This window comes from Pinus tabuliformis, chromosome 8 (assembly GCF_031772625.1).
Source record: "Pinus tabuliformis cultivar Carrire ecotype Pingquan chromosome 8, CPIR1, whole genome shotgun sequence".
NCBI lineage: Eukaryota > Viridiplantae > Streptophyta > Pinopsida > Pinales > Pinaceae > Pinus > Pinus tabuliformis.
The window spans coordinates 1,112,914,259-1,112,940,434 of NC_142294.1; the positions used below are offsets into that span (position 1 = coordinate 1,112,914,259).

At 41.2% G+C, this 26,176-nt stretch overlaps 1 protein-coding gene across 1 annotated transcript in view; it reads left to right on the forward strand.

Moving 5' to 3' along the window:
• The first annotated feature begins 4,183 nt into the window (after positions 1-4,183).
• LOC149239243 (NAD-dependent malic enzyme, mitochondrial-like) overlaps positions 4,184-26,176 on the forward strand; it is a 220,000-nt gene continuing 198,007 nt past the window's right edge. The window contains exon 1 of the mRNA XM_089367096.1: positions 4,184-4,683. Within this exon, the coding sequence (XP_089223222.1) occupies positions 4,489-4,683 (195 nt within the window). The 5' untranslated portion in view covers positions 4,184-4,488. The remainder of the gene's footprint in view (positions 4,684-26,176) is intronic.

Below are 26,176 nucleotides of genomic sequence, written 5' to 3' on the forward strand. Positions count from 1 at the left end.
ATAAAGCCACAAAAATAACAATAGAGGGATTCTATGGGGCACAGAAATAACAATATGGGGGTAATAGGGGCACAACAATATAAATAAGGGGTATAACTACAATAGTAATGGGGTAATCACTAGTATTATAGGGACCCAACATGAATACAATGAACATCACTAGCTCCAATAGTGGAGCGTTGGAGTCATGACTTGCTCCCCAAAAGTACCGACTCTTTCTCTCTAATGCCTTATGGAAAAGCCAAGGTGAAATGTCCCTTTCTTGTACAATGATTGTGTATACATAACAAGTGAAGTGATCCTTCACCTCCCTTGTGACTCTTGGTCCTTGGACTACCCCATGATTGTTCGACTTCTCTATGACCTTTTGACTTCCTACATGACTTTTCACATTACATGAATGACTCTTGGACTTCCACTTTACATTATATTTATCCATTATAGAATTTACATAATCCACAAAATGATGTGGCACATGATGACTCATGACACAACATGACATGACACTGATGACATGGACTACATGATGACATGGCAGTGTCAAGTCACTCTTTGCTGCTAGTTTCTTTGTGTCTTCTCGACAAATAGAACATGGTATTTTCTTTCTCCTCCTCATGAATTGAAGATAAGTAGTCTTGAATGTGATATTGATCTTATGCCTTGTGTTGTAATCTTGTGTTCCTTCATCTTATCGCATGGTGATCATCCGATTTATTTAGCTCCATAGGCGTCTCTTAGCATGGCCTCCTTCTCCATCTCCTCCATCATCATCTTGTCATAGTAGTAAAGAATACCTCTAACGGCAATCCACTCATGACAAGACAACACCAGTTTGATAAACCCCTAATCTAACATGCTTCATGAAATCACTTGTTGGGGTTGGAATTGGTGATTGGTCGAGTGACTAACTCAGGGATTGCGCAGTTCCAGAGGTCAAGGTCCAGGATTGAGGCTTGACACTGCGCAATGCGTAGTTCTAGAGGCCTGATCATAGGGAATACATAGTTGAGGGACTCAAGAGCTCAAGTTGGAGGCTTGAGACTGTGTAGTGCATAGTTCTGAAGGACTAGTCTGAGTGACTATGCAGTTGAGGGACTCATGAGGTCAAGTTTGAGGCTTGAAGTTGCCCAATGCGCAGTTTAGACAGGAGAACAAACTGGGAGGTTGCGCAGTTGAGGGGTTCAAGGGCTTGAGCTTGAGGCTTAAATTTTCCCAATGCGCAGTTCAAGAGGGTCAAAGGCCAAGTGATTGCGCAATTGTACAGTTCAAGAGCTCAAGGCTGAGGCTTGATGCTTGAGACTGCATAGTGTGCAGAGAAGGTTAGCTGGAGGCAAGGATTGTGTAATTCTGGAATTGACCATTGAGATTGCATAGTGCACAATTTGGGAAGGCAGAAACTGCGCATTGCATATTGCCAAGAGACAAGGTTGTTGCTTGAGGGTTGAGAGTGCACAATGCAGTTTAAGCTGGCTAAAGGAGGCTGAGTGGTCTGGTTGAAGAGTTTTCCCAATTTGACTAAGTGTCGGATCAGTGAGAGGAAGATAAGCAAAAGCATGACTCTGAACATGAACACACACTTAGATCACTTGACGACACAACATGGAACACTCAGAACACATGAACAACATCCTTTCCTTAATGCAACAACTTTGCGATGACCTACACCAAGTGCAACACCAAAGATACACTTTGCGACGACTGTGACGACACTTGTGCGACAATGCTTGAAACTTTGGAAATTAGTGTGATACATGTTTACATGATAAGACCAACTCATTTACACAAAGGTTACCCCTTGAAACCAACAAAACTAGCTTTCGTGCATTGTGCAACACTCAACGTGCTAAAAGACAACATTTACTATGTGAAGAGAAAAGTGTGAACGACACTTGCGATACACGAACAACAGTGAAAGTGACACATGCCAGAGCGAAGATAACATGAAAATGACACTAATTAAAGTGAAAGCAAACAAAAGCAAAAGTCAAAAGCATGAAAATGACACTCACGAAAGCGAAGGTGCGCAAAAGCCATAGTTGGAAAAATTCACCAAAGTAGAAGTACAAATGTAGCCAGAAGTGGAAAACTGTTAATGAAAGTGTGCACTGATTGTCGACAAAGGTTGATTATCGCAATGAACTGTCTTGATGTCCATGCTATGCTTGTTCAAGCTTGCATAAAAGAATGCGCTCATGAACTTGTTGCAAACTGAACATGTGTGAGCAGGTCAAATAGTAATCATACAATATTTATCTTTTTTGTCTCTAGTAAAACTAAATTTGACACTCTATCCTCATCCTCTCTTCCAAATGCCTCTCTTTCTTTTGGAGCAAGTTTCCTGTCCCTCCATTACTACTGCATCCTTGCTCTTGCAACCAGTCCATAAATTCTGTTCCCTTTTGCTCCTTGTATTATCTCAAACAATCATGGGCCTAAATATTTTCCTCAGACTATTTAATTTCATGAACCATCCCCTTTACTTCATGGACCACTCAACCTTTAATGCCTATCGTCAAGTTCAGGTCTCTTCTTTGCACAATAAACTGTATCATCCCTACCAAGAATTCTCCATTCCTAGCTCTACAATCCATGTCCTTAGACTCAATCAACTTTTTCTTTTGTTATTTCAAATATTACAACATATGTGCATTCTTTTTACAATGCAACTCATACTATAACCTTGGGTGAGACTGTCACATAGACAATAAAACTCTTGAAAACTAATAACCAACAAAAACTTTTTTCTATTGTCTATTCTTGTTTGTTGATTTGATGCAAAGTGAAGCAAATGCCAAATGGATTACTTATTTGTTTTAAGAAATACATTTTCTATCAAACTAATAAATGTAAATATCAATACACAACTAAACAAAAAAAACAAAGACACAAATGTCAATTTGTAAAAAGATAGCTAAAAGTTATTATTATTATCCAATTTTAAGGTCATGGCCAAGCCAGACACCAAATTGGTGTATGTAACCCCCTTGTTTGTGGGACAAGGGACCCACCTCCGCGCATCCATTTCATTGCTAAGTCTATGAAGACATACATACTCTACCCCCTCTACTTTTGAACCCATGACCTCTTAGGAGGAAAAACATGCTCTTAAGAAACTTGCTTTCCCATTCAATGTAAATAAATACCAATATAAATAGGATAAGCTCCAAGAAAAAAAATGATATTATCAAAACATCATGTTTTTCTTCAATTAAGAATAATTTATAAAGTTACACTTAGAATTAAGATTCAATATTTTGAAATTAGAAACTAAAATAGAAGAGTTTGGAATTAGTTTCAAAATACTTGGCTTTATTTTATCTTTTCTTTTAACAATTAGTCAGGCCTAAAATTTCTTTGTATATAAGAACTTGAGCTATAAGTTCATCTTCTTCTTCACACACGACAATTTAATTAAATAAACTAAAAACTACATGCACACGAATCATGTACACAAGTAAGCAGTGACATGCCACGAGATGGCTCTTATTTAATAATTTTTATGGTAATTTCATAATTGTATTAAGTAAATGTGAAAAAGTAAACATAAATTTCAAAATACAAACTAGTTAATATTTGAAATATTATTTATTAAAATGAAAAAAAAAAAACATAATAATATATTTTATTTATAAGCATAAAATAAAAATTTAAATATAAAAAATAAATCTACCGAATTTCAATACATCTATCAACATAATTATAATTTAATAAATATAAACAATATCCATAATTACTAACCAAATAAAATAATTTATAATAAAACTTTTCCATTTTAGAGATTGTGAAGTTACTAAATTTCCAAAAATGTTTTTCCACAATAAAATAAAACTTTCATCTCTGGTTTGAATTTCCAAAAATGTTTTCCCACAATTAAAAAAAATTTCATCTCTGGTTTGACTTTGAAAATTAAGGTTTGGTTTGAATTTGGAAATTTTTTTGGTTTGAATTTGACTTTTAAATTTTTAGGCATGCTCTTCAATGCTAAAATTAGGAATCTTTATCTTCCATGCAGTAAAGATACAGCTTTGGTAATAACACTTTAACCTCCAAAGGTTTGGAGTTTGATTTGTTTTTATTTTCAGTATCCCTTCGCCTCGTTAATGGTAGCATAGCTTTCACTCACTTTATTGATTAATTAAGACCTTACTCTCTTTTGGGACCCTATTTTATCTTCGGAGGTCTAGTTGAACCCTGACGTGGGCGACTTTTGAGGCCTGTATAGCTTTCTCAGTAAAGCGCAAATCATGGACTCCTATATTCATTGGATCCATGATCATTGAATTGTTTATACCGTGTGGAGGGACCATTGACGTGATATGTGGTGATCGCGGGACATATGAAACTCTGCATTTAGTGCTCCTTCCGACCTCTCTCTTCTTCGTTCCACTGTCCTGAATTCCTTAGACACACACCTTTTGGGATCAAGAAAGGAGTTCAGTTCAGTTTTGCTGTAGCCAGAGCTCGCGATCCTTGCATTTGAGTGGAATTATGGCCCAGTTAATAAGAATAAGGAGAAACTTTTCAACTGCCACTGGAAGGTTGCAGACATGGCTTCTGCCTCCTTTCTTCACTGATGATGCTGCTGGTCGCATTAGCAGGCGGCCTATGATGACTGAGGCCACTCGCCCCACTATTGTCCACAAGCGCGGCCTCGACATTCTCCACGATCCCTGGTTTAACAAGGTCCGCTAGCCTTTTTTTTCCAGATCTCTATGATTTCACATTCTGTATTTACGTTTTAATTTTTACTGATTACATATCTTTCTATTTCAAACGGTTCATGAAATACTGTGTATTAGTCATGGATATCTGGTCTCTACTAAAACAATAAATCTAAGGTGATCTACGTTATGACTCGAATTTACTTGAGAAAACTTGAATTAACTTGAGGAAATAAGGGGGAAATGGAAGATTTATGCATCCTTCTCCCTGATAAAAAGGAATTCTTACAATGGTCATTGCTAATCAAAATCAATCTATTGCAAGGCACATTAAATCAAGTAGAATGAATGCATCACCAGACTAATTAACGCATCTCTGAGCTGAGTAAGGTAAAACAAGAATAAGGGCAAAGATGTCCTGTCATATACCACGCAGAACAATGCAACAAAAAGCATAACAAAACAAGAAATCAATCCATCATGTAAGCGAAGCAAACTGTGATTTTAGATGGGGGGAGGCAGGGGTGCTAATTGCTGTTGTAGTTTTCAATTTTCGTGACCCAATTCCACCGACCAAAACATATGCACTGTAACTTGGATGCACACGCATCTATGGGTGGTTGAGGTAATGTTGAACACTCTGGGATACATACGCAACAGGCATAATATCCAAGTGGTATATGAAACTGTAAAACTATAGGAATTCCTTTTTCTTTTGCAAAGAGTTGAATAATTCCTTTATGATACCATAAACGGTAAGGTGATTGGTCGACAGGGTCTTGGTTAGTTGGTAAAGTTGTGGTGTTTCAAACCTCCACCAAGGTTCAAATACAGCATCTACATATTTCACCCCACGTAGGGCATCTCACTTGTGCAAGCGGGCTGTTTCCTGCAGTTGACACCAGGTGCAAGTCCTGGGAGAATTTGACATAACAGAGATCCCGACTGATGGATTTCAGCCAAAGGGATCTTTCTAGAGAGTTGTAAGCTGGCTACATTCTATTGTAATACTCTCAAAATGGTGAAGATCATGTTTGTCGCACATAAGAAGCATCTTGTCAAATTAATAGTTAACGTGATTGTGAAGGTTCATCCAAAAAAAGAGGACCCTTCATTTATGCCTACTTAGGCACCGAGAAGCTCTTAGAAACAAGATAAATTATATCTGCAAAAATGGATAAAAGAAAAAGAACTGCTACACAGAGTCAGAGACCAATATAAAAGATCAAACTTAACTGAAAGATCATCAAGGTGTGATACAGCTGTTGCAATCTGCTTTCTTCATCTTCTTAGCCAACCTATCATTTTAGGGAATCTCAGAGAACGATGCATTGATCTTCTAGTGACATCTGTTAGGAGTAGGACTTTGTATGGAACAACAATGACTTCCAAGTTCCTATTCACATAGAGTGATCCTTATGTAAATATTTCAAAGCCTAGGTTGTTGAAATTCTAAAGCAAGTGTCCAGTAGATACAATTTTCTGTCAGGTAGTTACTTCCTCATGATTTTCAACAAATATTTATGCCACTGCTATCATTGAATAATTACACTTCAGAAAATCCTCAACTGTAGATAGAACAGAAAGAGTAAAGATCCTAGAAAGACAGCCATGCACAATACAGACAATGATTTGAACCTAGGAAACCCAATCTTGGGAGAAAACCCAACAACATTTCTTTCGTAGAAATTATTCTTCAGCAAAGTTGACAAACCAGTGATTTGTCTAGAAATCTGTGCCAATATACAAGTCCAAATACCAGTCAAACCTGGTCAAACAACAGCTAGTCAATGCTGGTCAAACAGTCAAACTTTGGCCTGCGGTCAAATCCATATTTTGGTAAAATCTGTACTGCAGTCAACCTTTCAGCCTGGTCAATGGTCAAACAGATTCACACGTGTGGCCTCCAAGACTTGGTCAAAAACAGATCAGTCAACTTCAGTCAAACTCGACCTTCTTCTTCCCACATGTGTGATTGTCCAAGAGAGATAAGATGATGATGAGAGAGAAGATGAATTGCTCTTGCTTGGTGGTGAAAATAAATGTCACATCATCTATTTATACTTGTCGAATGTGGCAAAATGACGCATCATTTCATTTCGCTGGGCCGGCTTGACTTCTTGGGTTTACCACTCCAAAAATAAATTTTATTTTAATTTTTCTAGGCCGACTTGGAGACCCCTTTTGCCATGCGGGAATATCCCCTGATAATACAAAAAATCAACACTCCCTCTTAGTGAGGGAGGTATTCTCCTTTAGCTGCAAACATATTTCCCCTTAGCTGAAATTTCTCCTCCACAAGAAAAATTCATGAGCTTGCTATGTTGATGTAGTGTCTCCTCACATGCACATCTATAGATATAGATCACTCTATCCTAGAGTAGGCAATGTGAGTAACCTGGGCCATCTCCCCTTGGCCAAATCAGCATGGCCTAGCCAAATCAACATGGCTTCTCAGGTAAATGTACCCTACTCCCCTGGTCCAATCAGCATGACACAACCAAATTAGCATTTCCTTCTTAGGAGAAGGTTTGCCCCTGGGCCATTCACCCCTGGCCAAATCAGCATGGCCCAGCTAGGTGAATGTATCCATCTTCCTTGGTCAAATCATCATGGCCTAGCCAAATTAGCATGGCTTCTCAAGAGATGGCCTTAGCTAGAATTTCTCCTCCATAAGAAAAGTTCACGAGCTTGCTATGTTGATGCATGTATGAAGATCACTCCATCTTGGAGTAGGCAACGTTGACTCCTCACATGTGCATCTATAGATCACTCTATTTTGGAGTAGGCAATGTGACTCCTTGGCCATTTACCTCTGGCCAAATCAACATGACTCCGCCAAGTCCTTTTGGCTTTTTAGGTAAATGTATCAATCTCTTTTGGTCAAATCAGCATGATCCAGCCAAGTCCTTCTAGCTTCTCAGGAGAATGTCTATTAAAATTGGCAACTAGGGCCAAATGCCACCTTGGGGCAGCTCATTTGATAGAGATGATGATTGCATTAAATTCCTCTTTTCGAGAGGACCAAAATTGATATAAAGATCATCTAATTTGGACAAGCAAAAGTGTTTGAATTTATGCCCACACATGTGCAAATTATTTAGGTCGGCCACATCATCATGTAGGCTCATGAAGCCCAATGGACGTGTCACTTCACCCTCAATGACTTGTATAAATACAAGTGACCTCTCACCTCATTTGGCATCATCATCACTCACACAATCTTCTCTCTCCTTCTCTCATTGGTTCGCACAACTATTGGGCATTCTCTCTCTCTCACATGCGTGGCACAAGGAGGTCGAATTTCTGGACAGAGTTGCAAGGCCGAAAATTTCAGGAGTTGACCAAGTTTGACCAACGTTGACCAGGGACTCTGTCATGCCCCTTCCCAAATGAATTTGTAACAAGTTTTTGTCTCTCCCCAATTTTGTACAAATTTTGTTAAGTAAAGGACCCAAGTAATTTTTGACTTAGGGACTTAGGAGAAATGAAGGCTAGATTAATTTGCTAGTGGAAGGTGGGGGCCACCCACATGGGAAAACGCATGGGGGCAATTCGAATTGCCTTGGAGGGAAATCATGTGGATGTTGAAGGGGCCCACATGAGGAAAAGGGAGGCCCACGAAATCATAAGGAGGAAGAGCTCCTCACTTGGGCATTCGTTCATACTTGCATATCGAAATCACTTGACCGTTTGCTCGAGCTGCTTAGTTGAGTCAACTGGCTGCTTAGCCACGAATCTCTCAAGCAAGAGATTCAACCTTACCTTCAGGGGACTATGAGTGCCACCCTAGGAAGGCATTTTCAGAGCACCTTGAGGAGCACCAGGGAAGATTCATAGCCAACACACTCAGTCACAAACCAACAGTGCGTATTTCTGGGCCAGTAGAGAAGGGAACATGTAGTTGTGATCAAAGCTTTATTGGGCTGGCACTTGCTAGAGAAACTTGGAGAGTTCAAGGATATCAGGAGGTCAGCTTTGGGAGAAGTTTTGGAGCTGGTGGATGCGGCAATTGGGCAGTTCAAAACTCAGCCTTGGAGGACTGCGTAGAGGGCCAGACTGGGCATCACGTGGGCATTGAGGGAGAGAGCCACAACACTAGGATCACATCCGGGAAGGAAGGAAATTCATAAGGGATCACATCTCGGTGATTTGGGGTAGTTTTGGAGAGCTTTCCCAACAACATTCAGACAGGCCGAGTTTGCCAGCTTGAGCAGGAGGACGGACTCCTTGGGGGTCGAATTTTAGGAGTTGAACTAGGCCAAACCCTTCCTGGGTTTTGGTGGGTTTTTGCTGAGGATTAGGGAGCTGAAATATCATAATTTTCTGAGCACCAGAAGCAGTGATTCTGACATTTCCTTTCCAGTAAACAACACAGTTTCTAGGCAGTGTAGATCAGTTTCTGGAGCAGCAGTTGGGCAACCCTCAGATCATCATTTGCTCACTTGGGTTTTGTCACGCTTGTCCTTGGAGACAAGCCTAGGTGCACCATTCCATTCATTGTTGTATTTTCCCATGATGATTTAATAAAATGGCTCAAAAGTTCTCTATTTCTAGTGTTTTCATGGGTGTATGATGATTATTTCTCATTTTTGATTGCTGGATTGTCTGCTTGCTTTGTTTATCACTTAATTTCCTAGTTAGGAACATTACAGTGGTATCAGAGCCTAGGTCTTGGCTCAGCCGTGGGGAGTTTCTCCTATGAGAGAAGGGGACCAGCAAAATATTACATACAGGAGACAAAGGTATGAAGCAGAAAAAGAGAGATGGAGATCACTCCAGACACTGAGGATAGGGGAAAGGCAGTAGTAGTAGAGGAAGACATGGGAGAGCCCAAGAGCAGGGAGGAGATGGCTTTTGATAGCCTCTTGAAGGCTCTGAATGATCTAGAAAAGGGGTAGAAGGAAATGTTAGAGGAGATTAAAATGCAGAACTGGGAGAGAACCACTCCTAGGGGATTCCTATTTGGGGAAACTTCGGGGGCCTCTCAACAATTCGATCATCCTTCACTTGCAGCACAACCTCCATCAACGAGTGGGCCAACTCGAGCCACATTGCCCTCTTTCGTGCCTTTGGCATAGGTTGAACCAGCAGGGGCCGAAGACCCTTCACAGATGGGAGAACACTTCAGAGAATGGCAGTCCATGGGTGTAGACTTCAGGGAAGCACTCTCTTTCAGAGATTTCTGCAAGCTCAAGCAAAATGAGAAGAGCAAGGGTTATGGAGGACAGGGCACGCAGAGCTATGAGTTGCAGAGGACGATAGGGAGGATGTACTTCCCCACGTACGATGGCATTGCCAAGTGCACTGCTCGGGCCTGGGTTGAGAAGATGGACACGTATTTCCAGCTTAACCGGATGACAGAGCTGGAAGCCATCAAGATGGCCACGCTACACATGGAGGGGGAAGCCCACGACTGGTGGTTTCATGGCTTAGCCATCCTTGGACATGCCAATTTGACTTCATATGAGGATTTCACCAGGAGGGTGGTGGAGTGCTTTGACCAGAGGGATCCAGAGGCTCACTTCAGGGAGCTAACCCAACTTCGACAAACAGGCAACTCAGAACAGTACATATCAAAGTTCCTGAGAGTTTCAGTAATGGTGCTAGACCTATAAGATGCTTGGAGGGTATACACCCTCATAGAGGGCTTACTCAAGCCCTTGCATGGACTGGTGAAGTCACGCAGACCCTCCACGCTACAGGAAGCAGTTATGTGTACCAGAGGTTTACAAGGGGCCATCCCTAAGACACGAGCACCGTTTCCTACACGTACCCCCTACCCCCAGAAGGGGAATGACACTAGACCTCCACCTTAGGGAACCACCCAGGGACGAGGGTAGCTGGATGATGAGACACGAAAGGACCTCAGGAGGAGGAAGTTGTGCTTTACTTGTCGGGAGCCCTGGGCACTGCTGGCAAAGCACATTAAATTGAGGTCTTCTCAGATAGTGACCAGGAAGACGAGGTGGAGCAGGAGTGTGGTATGGGAAATGGTGAGAGTCCAACAGAGAGGGGACCACCATCACCACCTCCATAGGGGGGGGCATCCTTTGCCCCATTCAAGGGAGTCCTTTGCTTCTTTATGCGGGGTTCCCAAATTTCTGACATTGAGGGTTGGAGGCATGATACAGGGGCAGCGGGTGTCAGTCTTAGTTGACAATGGGGCTACCCACAACTTCATAGATGCCTAGTTGGTTTAGAGGAGGGGCCTCACCATGACCGAGTTTGAGGTTTTTCAGTCTTGCTGCTGGGTGACCGTACCATGTAGTGCACTCGGTATGTGCCTGGCTTGATAGTAGCCATGGGGAACTACTCTATGACGGACCATTTCTTTGTGGTCGATGTGCCAGACAACAACGTGGTGATGGGTTTCCAGTGGCTGGGTTTCCAGGGGTGCCCATCCTGAGATAGTATTGCTCCAACTCCCTCCTTGGATGCATCACACTCCACGGTGAAGGGCTGGGACAACATATTTCATGTCTCATGCCATAAAAAGGTGTTGGGACAACAAGTGACAACAACAGTGGAGTTACCCCCATTGGATGATGAGGGCCATCTGGTTTTGGAGCCTGAGGCCATTTTGGAGAGATGGGAGAGGAAGTTGAGGAGTAGGACCATTAGGGAGTTTTTGGTGCATTGGAGGAACTTGCCGGATGAGGATGCCACTTGGGAGGGTGAGCACATTCTGGAGCACCCAACACTGAAGTTGCTTGAGGGCAAGCAACATTTGGGAGGGGAGGACTGTCATGTCCCTTCCCAAATGAATTTGTAACAGGTTTTTGTCTCTCCCCAATTTTGTACAAATTTTGTTAAGTAAAGGACCCAAGCAATTTTGACTTAGGGACTTAGGAGAAATGAAGGTTGGATTAATTTGCTAGTGGAAGGTGGGGGCCACCCACGGGAAAATGCATGGGGGCAATTCAAATTGCCTTGGAGGGAAATCATGTGGTTGTTGGAGGGTCCCACACGAGGAAAAGGGAGGCCCACGATGTCATAAGGAGGAAGAGCTCCTCACTTGGGCATTCATTCATTCTTGCATATCGAAATCACTTGACTGTTTGCTCGAGCTGCTTAGCCACGAATCTCTCAAGCGAGAGATTCAACCTTACCTTCGGGGGACTACGAGTGCCACCCTAGGAAGGCATTTTCAGAGCACCTTGAGGAGCACCAGGGAAGATTCATAGCCAGCACACTCAGCCACAAATTTCTAGGCCAGGAGAGAAGGGAACACGTAGGTGTGATCAGAGCTTTATTGGGCTAGCACTTGCCAGAGAAACTTGGAGAGTTCAAGGATATCAGGAGGTCAGCCTTGGGGAGGAGTTTTGGAGTTGGTGGATGCAACAATTGGGTAGTTCGAAACTCAGCCTTGGAGGACTGCGCAGAGGGCCAGACTGGGCATCACGTGGGCATTGAGGGAGAGAGCCACAACACCAGGATCACATCCGGGAAGGAAGGAAATCCATAAGAGATCACATCTCGGTGATTTGGGACAGTTTTGGAGAGCTTTCCCAATATCATTTAGATAGGCCGAGTTTGCAAGCTTGAACAGGAGGATGGGCTCCTTGGGGGTCGAATTTTAGGAGTCTGAACTAGGCCAAACCCTTCCTAGGTTTTGGTGGGTTTTTGCTGAGGATCAGGGAGCTAAAGTTTCATAATTTTCTGAGCATGGGAAGCAGTGATTCCAACATTTCCTTTCCAGCAGACAACATAGTTTCTGGAGCAGCACTTGGGCAATCCTTAGATCATCATTTGCTCTCCCGGATTTTGTTGCGATTGCCCTTGGAGACAAGCCCAGGTGCACCTTTCCATTCACTGTTGTATTTGCGCATGATGATTTAATAAAATGGCTCAAAAGTTCTCTATTTCCAGTTTTTGCATGGGTGTATAATGATTATTTCTCATTTTTGATTGCTGGATTGTCTGCTTGCTTTGTTTATCACTTAATTTCCTAGTTAGGAACACTACAAACACTTTGACCAGTTTTGACTGCGATTTTTGGAGGATTATTTCTGTTTCTCTAGGTCGCATTGCTGGGCACAAAAATCAAGAAAATTTGGGCACTTTGACCAATGTTGACTTTAGGGTTGACTGCAACTTTGACCACATAAAATTACAATAGACTTTCTCTCTCCTTTGACCGAATTTGACTGGACTTTAAAGGATTGTTTTGGGCTGACTTTGACTAGCAAGGAAGGTCGAATTTGACTAGGTTTGACCAAGCTCCAAGTGCACTGTTTGATTGTTGCGTTGACTATCTTTGAATTTCTGGTTAGGGCTGAGTTTGACAGGGTTGTTTTGACATTGATTTGGCAAGTCAATTTTGACTTTTGTACTTTCTCTCTGTGCTGAACATTTGATATAATAATAAGAAGAATTGATAAGAGGGTTCCCCACATTGGGGTTTTTCCTTGGCATCCACCAAATTTGATGTCCTCTTGTCTTGGCTTGTTTCTGCGTTTTTATTTTATGTTCTATCTATAGTTACTTTCAATATGATTTATGGTTAATGTGATTGCTATTGGAAACTAATTTGGAAATTGTCATTGGGCTGCTTAAAAGTACATTGAAGTAATTGTGCTAAGCATAGAACATACCGTTGTTATCTAACTTTAACATGGTATCAGAGCCTAAGTGAAGACGAAGCCCAAGCATGTAATATTCCTAACGGAAATATTAAGTGAATAACAGAAACATGCACTATAACAACAACTAGGAAATTCAACACATACGTAGGAAATCACAACACAAGAGGAAATGCACCAAAACTCTGAGCCATTTTATTTATTTCCGAGCAAATAGAGTACAAATGAGTATGAAAGAGGAACTTGGGCTTGCTACAACAAGCAAATCCAAACCCAGGTGATGATCAAGCTGCCCAAATGTCAGATGAGCTCCCCACCATGATTCTGCGCTAGCCCAGAAAATTATTGCCACTGCTACTGTAGGTGAATTGAGATTTTGGCCCTCAAATCTACTCCAAAAATTCTGCAAAATTAAATGTAGGCTCTCCACACCTGCTCCAGTAAAATCCATAAATATGTAATGGACCTAAGTGGTGGAAATGGTCCTGGTGTAAATTGCACCCTCCTCCAACAATTTATGTTGCTAATTGCTGAATGGAACTAGGAATTCTGCCCTCAGATGTGCATAAGCCCTTCTACTAATTTGAATGAGTTAGATTCACAGGCAATTGGAGGGACTTCCACTCTCCACCCAACCATAGGCCAACTACATCGAAATCTCTCTTTTACATCTGACGACCCCTGAGTTAGATTCAGAGTTCGAGGGGATGCTTGCACAGGGGATAATTTCACACCAATGAAGTGGTCAAGTAGTCAGGAGATGGAGTCCACTATTTCAATGGTTCATCAACTCAACAGTAAGCATTGAGTGGTCCATACATTCACTGAGCTTTACGCAATCCTCATAGGCTTAGACAAGGGCTCAATGATTTTAAACATAGCCACTAGGGTCATGACCCAGGATCACATGGTATGGACTCAACTCCAGCATTGCCACATTAAGCTGTACCACTTCACATTGCCCAACAATCTGCCTTGTATGCACTCTGTTCTCCCCCACAGAACCCAAAAAAATATAAAAGCCCAATTGAACTAGCACGTGTGAGAGGTAGTGTGAGAGCTCTTGTGTCCTCCACTATGAGGATGTATATATCCTCCTCAGTGCTTGTTCTTGTTTTTTTTGAGAGAGAGCACCGCCTTTTTCTTCTCTGCATGTCTCTTTGAGAGCATCTCTTTGGACCTTCGAGAGAACCTTGTCTTGGCTTCTCCCGAATGTTCTCTCCCTTGATAGTTGTTTCTTTGATCTGTGAGAGGAAAAAGGGGAATGGGCATCGCCTGGCCTTCCACCGCCCCAGTCCAAACACATCATTGCTATTGGTGGCTCTGCCAACTCAGTTTAACCCTAATCACATCACATTAAACTTGTCAGACAATGGCTTCTCTCAGTTGCAAGTAATTGCAACTTTAATTCGACTGGTTATGGGTCATGGCTTTTCAAACAGGTGAGCAAGCAAGTTTTCCTTAGACCAAGTCCCTTCATCAATTGTATTAATTAATTAATTTTAATTGATAATTGTCTGATATTTAATCAGAGGTTCAGCCAGTTGTGTGTCTCTCCATGTTGGTGTGACAGTCACAATTATCATTAGAATAGGCAGTGGTAGCACAGGGATGTCACAGACAACTTGTAGTTGCACGAATATATTCTGTAGACATGTATGGAACTGTAATGTTCTTGGGAAATTAATTGTCTACGGGACGAAATATCCTATCAAATCCTGTAGGCTACTGTTCTCCATAAAGGGGAAAAACCCCAAAATTCCCACTGTTGGGCAATTTTTGGGGAAGCTAGGCGAAGAAACCCAAACAATCATTTTAGAAGAAGAGCCCCCTCTAAGAAATCTATAAATATGAGAGGGATGAATTCATTTTGGGAGCATCAAGTGTGGATCAATTTTTCTCTGTTTTTCTTGAGCTTGAGGTTCTGAGGGATTTAAGATCCCTTTACCCCTGTCAATTTCGGTGGTGAAGGATTCCACCTTAGTTGACATATTTTCTATTTTTCTTATTCTGCTTTGGTACAGGGAAACAATCTGGAGGTCATTGAAATTATTTGTTGGTGCTTGTTCTGGCACATGATTACTCTCTGAAAGGCAACAATTTTCTATTGGGGTTGATCCTTCATCCTGAGCACAAGAAACATCAGTTGGAAGGGTAGCGAGATTGTTCGTGTCTCATCTATGATTCTGGCACGGTAATAAAAATAAATCTTCTGAAGCAGACACATTTTAAGTAACAACGAGACCCTGACACTGAATAGAAAAAAAGGAAACGAAGTTCGTAGTAACTTAATATGACGAGGGGTCCTGGTTGGGAAAAGACAGGTTTTGAGGTTAATCTTAGATTGGATTGCGGTTTTCAAAGCGTGAGTTGGTTTGGTGTCAAATTGTAGCTGAATTTTGGGACGTAACACCCAACTTCCCGGTGCTGTAAATTGCATACGAGGAGTAGTTCGCATAGTTTGAAGCATCACATAGGAGGAAAGGGTTGATAATTCGAGGCATCGTGAGACCTTTGGAAGTGTTTGCAGATTCCTGAAGTTAATCAAGCATTTCGGAGGTAACTATGGTCGGAGGAGACGTGAAGTTCTAAATTGCTATAGACCGAAACTGTTGACGTGGATAAAGGCCAAGTATAAATGTATATTTGTGGTTTGAAGGCATATAAAAAGGAAGGCCAACATCTTGAGAGAAATGAGGCTTAATCTCCAAATGGGGGTCTTGAGATACTTTGCACAGATCCTTCTTGTGGCTGAAGTGGAAGGTCGAATATATTCAGAGGGCCTAAATCCAAATTGGTGGCAAAAATTTATGGTGACATATCACTTCTGTGATTCTTGAACCTTTTAGATTGATTTGGAGCCTCCATCGAGGACATGAACAGGGATAGGAAACTTGGAAACCATTCGCTGGAACTAGGCGGTGGGATTCTTTGGAGCAAAATTGTTGAGTGAACTAGGAACATGTTAATTATCCAGTTTTCTATGCTTAGCACAATCATTTATTCCAATTCTTCTTTAATTAGCAATCAATTTATCCAATAAATTCAATCTCCCAGTCACAATAAGCAATTGTAGATAGAATAATAAATCAAATGCACAATAGAAGACAACCAAGAGTAATAACAAGAGACACAAGACTTGGTCAAAGGCCAGAGAAAAACCCCACAAGGGGGAAACCCTTTCAAAATTCTTCTTCTATTAGGTTTCCATCAAATGTTCAATAGAGAGATACAGTGTGCCAATTTATCAACAAATAGTCAAATGTTTGACTTATCCAACAATCAACTAACAAATATCTAAGAGATGAGCCCAAAAGTCAAATCTGGTCGGCAAATCAAATCTGCAATTTCTGTCAAAGTCAACAACAACAAATGATGCCCAAACTAGTCCAAAAGTCAATGGTCAACAATGCTCCAAATGAGCTCGATCAACAGTCAAACAAATCAACCTTCTTTGCCTGTCAAATCTCAGTCAAAACAGTCCTCAAAAGTTTGATCAAAGGAGAGAGAATGTGTGCCGTCAAACTTCAGTCAAAGGCCTGCGGTCAACCCAAGTCAAACTGCCCAAAAAAATTCGGTTTCTTCACCAGTCAATTTAGCCTTCCAAAATCAGATTTTTCCAAGTCGAAACAAATCAAAATATAAAGTCAAAGTTTGTCAATAACTGGTCAAACTGTCCCAAATAGAAATTCAACACAAAAATGAGAAATTGCCTCCTTCCCTTCACACGTGTGAGCTTGGACCTCCATTTGCAGACTTGTATGAACCAATAAAGAGAAGAGGGGAGATTTGATGATGCTCCGAGGTGATGTGACATGAGGTCTACTTATACGAGATTTAGGAGGTCGAATCAACTTGCCCAAGCCAACTTGTACTTTTATGTACTTGTGGGTCTCACTTTAAAAATTAAAATTTTCCTTAACCAAATTAAATTCTTCCAAGAGCTAGGAGGGGTCTTTCTTGATGAGGAAGGCTATTCAAAGGAGGGAATTTGTCCTTGATCTGCCAAATTAATACTCCCTCTTAGCTAGGGAGAAATTTCTGACTGCATCATGAATCTCATCTCAAAAATCTCGTCATTGTCGTTACTGAATCAAGTCATATCTCGTCTCTGCTCATCTCTGAACATTCTCGAATCTAAAGAGATGAGCCCAAAAGTCAAATCTGGTCGGCAAATCAAATCTGCAATTTCTGTCAAAGTCAACAACAACAAATGATGCCCAAACTAGTCCAAAAGTCAATGGTCAACAATGCTCCAAATGAGCTCGATCAACAGTCAAACAAATCAACCTTCTTTGCCTGTCAAATCTCAGTCAAAACAGTCCTCAAAAGTTCGATCAAAGGAGAGAGAATGTTTGCCATCAAACTTCAGTCAAAGGCCTGCGGTCAACCCAAGTCAAACTGCCCAAAAAAATTCGGTTTCTTCACCAGTCAATTTAGCCTTCCAAAATCAGATTTTTCCAAGTCGAAACAAATCAAAATATAAAGTCAAAGTTTGTCAATAACTGGTCAAACTGTCCCAAATAGAAATTCAACACAAAAATGAGAAATTGCCTCCTTCCCTTCACACGTGTGAGCTTGGACCTCCATTTGCAGACTTGTATGAACCAATAAAGAGAAGAGGGGAGATTTGATGATGCTCCGAGGTGATGTGACATGAGGTCTACTTATACGAGATTTAGGAGGTCGAATCAACTTGCCCAAGCCAACTTGTACTTTTATGTACTTGTGGGTTTCACTTTAAAAATTAAAATTTTCCTTAACCAAATTAAATTCTTCCAAGAGCTAGGAGGGGTCTTTCTTGATGAGGAAGGCTATTCAAAGGAGGGAATTTGTCCTTGATCTGCCAAATTAATACTCCCTCTTAGCTAGGGAGAAATTTCTGACTGCATCATGAATCTCATCTCAAAAATCTCGTCATTGTCGTTACTGAATCAAGTCATATCTCGTCTCTGCTCATCTCTGAACATTCTCGAATCTAAAAAAGAAGAATTATCATCATAGAGGAGCTCAAGCTACCACCCTATATCCAAGGACAATAAACGAGATCCACTTACCACAAGGGTAAGGATCACACTCTATCTTATTGACCCGTGATAGTAGGCGAGATCTACTTACCATGAGAGGTAAGGATCACACTCTGTCCTATTGTCCACTGATCCTTCCCATCTTGACGCTCAAGAGTCAAGTGGTGGAACACCTTCATCCCATCACTTGAGTGAGATACTACTTCCCATAAAGGGTAAGGATCACACCTTATCTCAAGTCACCTTAACCCATTGGCCAGATGGGGAGGAACAATCCCAACAAGTCCATCTTGTGGGTAGGATGCCAACTGAGGTATACTCTGCCAAGACCCAGAATTGATGGTAGGGGGGAGATACCCACTTTTCATAAATGACAAGGATCACACACACTCCCTATAGTGACAATAAGCGAGATTGACTTACCACAAGGGTAAGTATCACACTCTATCCTATTGTCCAGAGTTCCCTCAACCCCAGGAGCTCTAAGGCTCAATTCCTCACCCTGGGAGCTCAGACAAGGGGAAGAGCATAGCTTAGTGTCGTCGATTAGAGGGGATCCTTACCCGGGAGGGTCACATCCATCAGTCCAAGCCTCTCTCTGAAGACCAAGAACTTCCCTTTCGGCAAAGCCTTGGTGGGTATGTCTGTTATCTGCTCATCAATCGAAATATGATGGAGTCTTACTGCTCCTTTCTGCACCATGTCTCGAATATAGTGATACCTGATCTCAATATGCTTGGACTTATCATGAAACATAGGATTCTCTGCCAATTGGATCCCACCTTTGTTGTTGTAATATATCACATATCACAGTTGTATCGAAAACCTACTCAAACAACTCTCCAAAGAGCTTCCTCAACCATAATACCTTGTAGCTAGCCATGCTAGCAATAATATACTCTTGCCTCGACCGTGCTTAAAGCAACAAACTTTTGCTTCCTGCTCATCCAAGATATCATTGTAGAACCCAAACTAAAGCAGCACCCCGATGTGCTCTTTTTGTCAATAACATTTCCGGTCTAGTCAAATTTAGTGTACCCATGAAGTCTCACATCTCCAATAGTATATCTTAGACCAAGATTAATCGTCCCATGCAAATATCTCAGCACATGCTTGGCAGCAACCTAGTGTGCATGAAGAGGCTCAATCATGAATTGACTCAAAGTGTTAATTGCAAAACATATGTCTGGACAGGTGTTCACAAGGAACATCAATGCCCCAATCAACTATCAATACTCAGAGGGATTCGCCAAGTCAAGTCCTACAACATCTCCACATAACTTCTTGAAGTTCATCTCCATCGGTGTGGCCATGGACTTGCATTATACCATTCCAAATCTTTCCAATAGTTTCACAACATATTTTCCTTGAGAAAGGAAAATCTCAATGGGCCTTTTCCACACCTGTAAGCCCAAGAAATTGTGCATGAATCCGAGGTCTTTCATCTCAAATTCAGAGGCTAGCTCTCTCTTGCACTCAAACATTAGAGGCTCACTATCTGTCAAGAATAAATCATCAACATATAAAACCAAAATAAGGGGCATACCTTGGACCATTTTGAAGTAGAAGTTCGGGTCGGCATTGCTTCTTGTAAATCGAAGCTTCACCAAGTAGCTATCAATACATGCATACCGAGGTCTAGTGGCTTTGCTTCAATCCATAGAGCGCCTTCTTCAGCGTGCAAATGTGAGTCTTCTGGTCATTCACATCAAATCCCTGTGATTGCTCAACATATACTTATTCGTGGAGTATGCCATGAAGAGACAATCTTCACATCCATTTGGTAAAGAGTCCATCCTTGTCTAGCAATAGACCTTATAGTAGTATAGCGGGCAACAGGGGCAAATATATCATCATAGTCTTCTCCCTCTTTCTGGGAGAAACCTCTAGCCATGAACCTCACCTTATATTTCTCAATACTTCCATCAACTCCATGCTTGATCTTGTACAACCACTTAGAAGTCACAATAGACTTCCCTTTGGGTCTTAGAACAACTTCCCACACATCATTCTTCATAATAGATTTGTATTCTTCAGCCATAGCATCTTTCCAAACCTGCTCTTTCATTGCTTCTTCAAAGGTGTGTGGTTTAGCTTGTATGATGGAGCTCATAGCCACAACATATCTCTGGTATCTGTAGTACTCTGACTGTGCAATTTTAACTAGACAATGTAAAGCCCTAATTGTGTAATTTTAACTAGACAGTAATTGGAATTTACAAATTTAAATTACAGAAGAATACCTGGAATTAGTTGAAGGTGTTTTGGACTATCGTTTTTCCCGCTGTTGCAGTTACCAAACCGCCCTTTACCTCCCAGCCTATCTGGGGTCTACTTGTACGGTCCCTAGATCCAGAAGACAAATCTTCTGGCCCCCATGCCCAAAATTCCAAGAACAATCAAGCTCAATATTTGTGACTCTGTTAGAAATTCCTGTCTTTGTAAAACTCCCCAAAATCTCCTGTTTCCCCAAACAAACTCCACCTCGCTTCCCTCTTTCGTGCTCCCTTCTGTCTCTGTATATCTACTCCTTGGCGGTCACTGCTTGCTCTACTAGCGGATCCGCCACTCTTTTACACGGTGACACCTTCAATCCTTTTGTAGCATGTAATCATATTTACTTGGTATATTGACATGTGTGCTAGGTTTATCTTTAAAATTTAGAATTCATTTTTATATCATTACCTTTGATCCATAGTATGTACTATAATTTGATTTAATTTATCATTTGACAATTTATTAATATAGCTTATTATTTCTTTTATACATTATGGGATATATAAATATATAACCATATTTATAATTGACTTTAAATTTTACATTTATTCTTATAAGCATATTTACTTCATACTTTAATTTTATATCATTGAATTTACTTAGGGTATTGCTTATTAACATACTAAGCAATATGTGTGGTGATGGGTAAGGGTGTAACTTCTATTTGAAGGAGTGTTGTGATATTGAACATTTATAGCTAATTTAGAATATATACTAGTGCAACGCATGCGATACATGCATATGTAGCTATCATATGCATGCATCGTATGCATGCTAATATTCTTGTGCTCCTTATATTAGAGGTGGGTCATTACAATATCGACATGGCTTCTAGCTTTCTCTAAAGGTTCCTTTGGCAGTGGCATGTCTTTCAACATCTTGTATAGTATCACGAAGCCAAAGTGATCTCTTTCGGGCAAGGGGATCACATGGAGGAGGATCCAAAGGGTCCATAGGTTCCATAGGATCATTTGTAACATCTTTCTTCGACCTCAAACTTTTCCTGCACCTCCAATTGGAAATCGAACCCTTCCGCAACAATTCGAACTGCTTGGCCGGCCCTTTGCACGGATCTAGAAATTTTGTTGAGAGACTCCCTCTGAAGCTGCAAAATTTCTTCTCTCCCTTTTGAGCTCTTGATCTGTCTTCAACACTGCTCTGATACTGTGTGAAAAATTCTTTGAAATGCAACAACTGGAATTTATTCTTCTAACTGATTAATTAACAGTTTATTTTGTTATGACAAAATAACGAATAAATCACATTGCAATTTCTTCACCATAAAATTACTGCGGAAAATAAAACAGGAAATGAGCAAATAGAGCACACACACAATAAAATTGAGACTATTATTTTTGGACAAATGTCCCTGGAAAAGCCCAATGTGGGAAAACCAGTGCAACAGATGATGGTTTTATTATTATTATGCGGCAGTGAAAATTCTGAGTACAAATCTGGATGCCAACTTGGCGATCCTCAGTGAAATAATCTAGCCAAAATTATTAAGGGAAAATTTCCCTTCTCCACAAGCAATTCGATTGAAAATTGACCACTCGAACTTGGCTATCCAAGATCCCTGCGCAGGTGTTGTGCAACTTGTAACTCGCACTGCCTGAATTTGCCTCTAATCAGGATGTCCTGCTTGTTGTCGCTGTTGGAAGTGATTCTTTGGTTCTTTGGGAAATTATCTCAGCCTATAGCAACTGAATCGACCTCCTCCTTAGTCAAATCGAATTGCCCTCTGAAGTTGCCTACGCAGTCCCTGCGTAGCCTCCAGTGCAATAACTCAGCCTCTTGTTGTTGCCTCTCTAGAAATGGAAATCTCCTCTGGAATCTCTGTTGCTATTCTGCAGCTACACCTGCGCCTCTTCTGGCTTGAACTTCTCTCCCTTTGCTCAATCTCTGCAACTAGGTAGCTTGATTTGCCAAGGAACTCACACTTTTGGTGTGTTTTGTCCATCCCCATTGTCCTGTTCTTATAATCTCTCGTTGGTGAACCAATGACCATGATTAGATCCCCATCAACGACTAAGATTATCGCAAACTCAATCCGTGTGAGTTTCTAGAGCATTCTCACCTTTCTCAATTAATTATTGCTAATTAATCACTTTTCCTAAGTTAGACTTAGGAAATATTTAATTATTGAACAATTAACTTAATTGAGTCGTCTCTAGGTGTTTTCTTCTAGAACTTTTTCTGGGTTCTGGAGATTTTGTGTTCTTTAGCCTCTTTGATCAAAGTCGACACTAGAACACCTGTCCGATGCTACGAAAACTAACACTCCCTCTTAGCGAGGAACGTGTTCTACTATCTCATAACATCCTCTTATACATTGCTGATGTCTGACAATTGTGACAACCTGCCACTACCCACCAACTACTGCATACACTCTAATTCATTTGCCACTCTGTAGCTGAACCATTTTACATCTATGCTGCTGCTGACACTGCACTGAACCCCTGTGTTGCTGCCAACTCTGCTCTCCATTGCAACTGATCTCATGCTGTTGCTACTGCCACAAAGAAATATAACTCTGTATCAACTGTGTCCTTGGATTGCATCTGTTTCCTGAGTCTTTGACTGCAACTAGCCTTTGCACCATCCACTAAGTAACTGTTTGCGCTGCAACTGCTCTGCCTGCGCCCCTCAACATCTGACTGCAACTGTCCCTTAAGATCTGACTGCCCCATGCTGACACTAATCCATCTGCTACTGAAATACTGTAGGCCCTTGTAGCAAACGTATTGATCCATATGAGAAGTAATATGCAACAACTGCTGCTCTTCAATGGACCTTGCCCATAAATTTGCAACTTTGTACTCTGATCTAGTCATACTGCTGCTGCAATAATGAGTTTGATCTCCCCAGATCTTGAAGCGCTAGCTTCGATAGGGCTGCTCTCTCTGAAGCTAGACTCCCTTTGAGTCTTGATCTCCCTTGGGAAATCTCTTTGCTCTCTCCTGGGAAGTTGCACTGTCCTCCTGCATTGGAAATTGGACTGCGTAGCTATGCTCTGAGAATCTTCTGGCTGGAACTGCACCTGCATCCTACGACTAGGCAATTCACATTGCTCATGTCACTGCAACTAGTTCTGCAGCTGTCTCACGTGTACTGACGACAACTAGTTATGCAATTGTCATCTAAATAACTGATTGCACATGCTACTATGATATTGTGGGGTTCTGTGGAAAAGGTGATGGTCTCACTGCAACAATCTGGAACTGATCTAATTAATATTCTTGTTGCAACTGTGTTGGATCCTGCCCATCTAGCACACTGGAGTCCCATACTCCAACTCCACTTGGATATGGTGCCCCACTATCTCCTTTTGAGCCTTTTCCCTAGTTGGGACCCTTCTTTGCTTTACAACTAGCACTAGACAACTCGCACTTCCTCTGATACCTGTCTCTGGCAACTGGAAGTTGATTTGCTGCCCAGATCTACATTTTGGCTATCTTGCATGACCTCCTCTGACAATCCCGTATGACCATCTCTAGAAAGCTGCAAAATCTGTGAAACTCAAATAACTAGAGACTGATCTGGAAATCTCCTCTTTCCTGCTTGACCTTCCTCCTGCTACTCGCACTTCCGTAGGAAATGCACAAATCTGCTCTTGTTTGCCTCTGAAACTTCCTTCTCCGGAATCTAGCACACAATCTGCTGCTCGTGAAGCTCGCACTAGCTGACTGGCAAACTCGCATGACCGATTGCAACTAGAAATCTAGGATCTCCTCCTGGAAACTGGATCTGGAAACCCTACGAGAAATTATGGAAATTACTTTGTGTGTGCTTTTCCTTCCACCCGACGCTGATTTGCTGCTGCAAAAACTTTGCTGCAAACCAACTGCGCCCAGATCTGCTCAACGAAATTACTTATCTGCTCATCGGAACTGCTTCCTGGCAAAACGACTGCTTGCTGGAACTGCTACTGGCTTATTCTGCAACAAGAAATCAAACCTTTCCTTAACAATTCGGACTGCCTGGCTGGCCCTCTGCGCTGATCTAGAAATTTTGATCAGAGACTCCCTCTGAAGCTGCAAAATTTCTCCTCTCGCTTCTGAGCTCCTAATCTGGGTTTTGGAGATCTTGTGTTCCTTAGCCTTTCTAACCAAAGTTGAGACTATAACACTTGTCCGATGCTACAAAAACTAACACATCCCCCTTTTTCCGGACAGTATCGGGCACAGTGACCATGCCTATGGCAATTGAAGCATTCAATTCTCCTTCCTCTTCTATTGGAGTCCTTTGACTCAAGGGTAGGCTTTCTTGAACTGGATGGTCTTCCTCTTCCTTTCCTCTTCTTTTCCTGTGCAACAAATGCAGAGGGCTCTGCTTCTTCATGCTTTTGAATCCTCCCTCTAGAAATTATCCTGGTTTCTTCTTGAGTACATTTTCCAACTAGCACATCAAATGTCGGAAATTTGTCATTATTGCTAATAATGAATGTCTCCCATATTGGAGGAAGACCTTGAAGAGCAATGAGTACAAACTCTCTATCAGACATAGATTCTCCAATAGTCAGCGATTAATCCCCGAGTTGTGATAATCTCATGAAGTATGATTGTACAGTCTCTCCTTTGTTCATCTTGATGTCCTTGATTTTATTTTTCAAGGTGAGAATGCGATTCAAATTGTTGATCTCATACATCCCAACTAGCTTGTCATAAATATCCTTGGATTTTTTCAACTTTCCAATGTAAGTAAGAAAATGATCTCTCAAAGAATCAATAATTATTTTCTCGGCTTTGATCTCATCTTTCGTATACTTGGCCTTGGTAGTAGTAGGAGCATTTTCCAGTGGCTCAGGTACTTACCCTTCCACATATTCCAAAACATCATTTTCATCCAATGTCACTTCCAACCTGATCTTCCAAGCAACAAAATTAGATGAGTCATCCAACTTCTCTGCATCCTTGAAGTATGAGGTAGACATCTTGACCAAGTAGCTTCTTCCAAATAGATTCCTTCAAAGGTGATTGTTTTTGTCTCTTGTCTCCTTGGGCTTGTCTTCACCTCAACTCTGATACCATGTTAATTTTCCAACGTTCTATGCTTAGCACAATCATTTATTCCAATTCTTCTTTAATTAGCAATCAATTTATCCAATAAATTCAATCTTCCAGTAACAATAAGCAATTGTAGATAGAACAGTAAATCCAATGCACAATAGAAGACAACCAAGAGCAATAACAAGAGACACAAGATTTGGTCAAAGACCAAGGGAAAACCCCACAAGGGGGAAAATCCTTTCAAAATTCTTCTTCTATTAGATTGTCATCAAATGTTCAGTAGAGAGATACAATGTTCCAATTCATCAACAAAGAGTCAAAGTTAAATCTTTGACTTATCCAACAATCAACTAACCAATATCCAAGAGATGAGCCCAAAAGTCAAATTTGGTCAACAAATCAAATCTGCAATTTCTGTCAAAGTCAACAGCAGCAAATGATGCCTTAACCAAGCCAAAAGTCTATGGTCAACAGTCCTCCAATGAGCTTGGTCAACAGTCCTCCAATGAGCTTGGTCAACAGTCAAACAACTTGGCCTTCTTTGCGGGTCAAAACTCAGTCAAAAGAATCCTCAAAAGTTCGGTTAAAGGAGAGAGAATGCCTGTGGTCAAACTTCA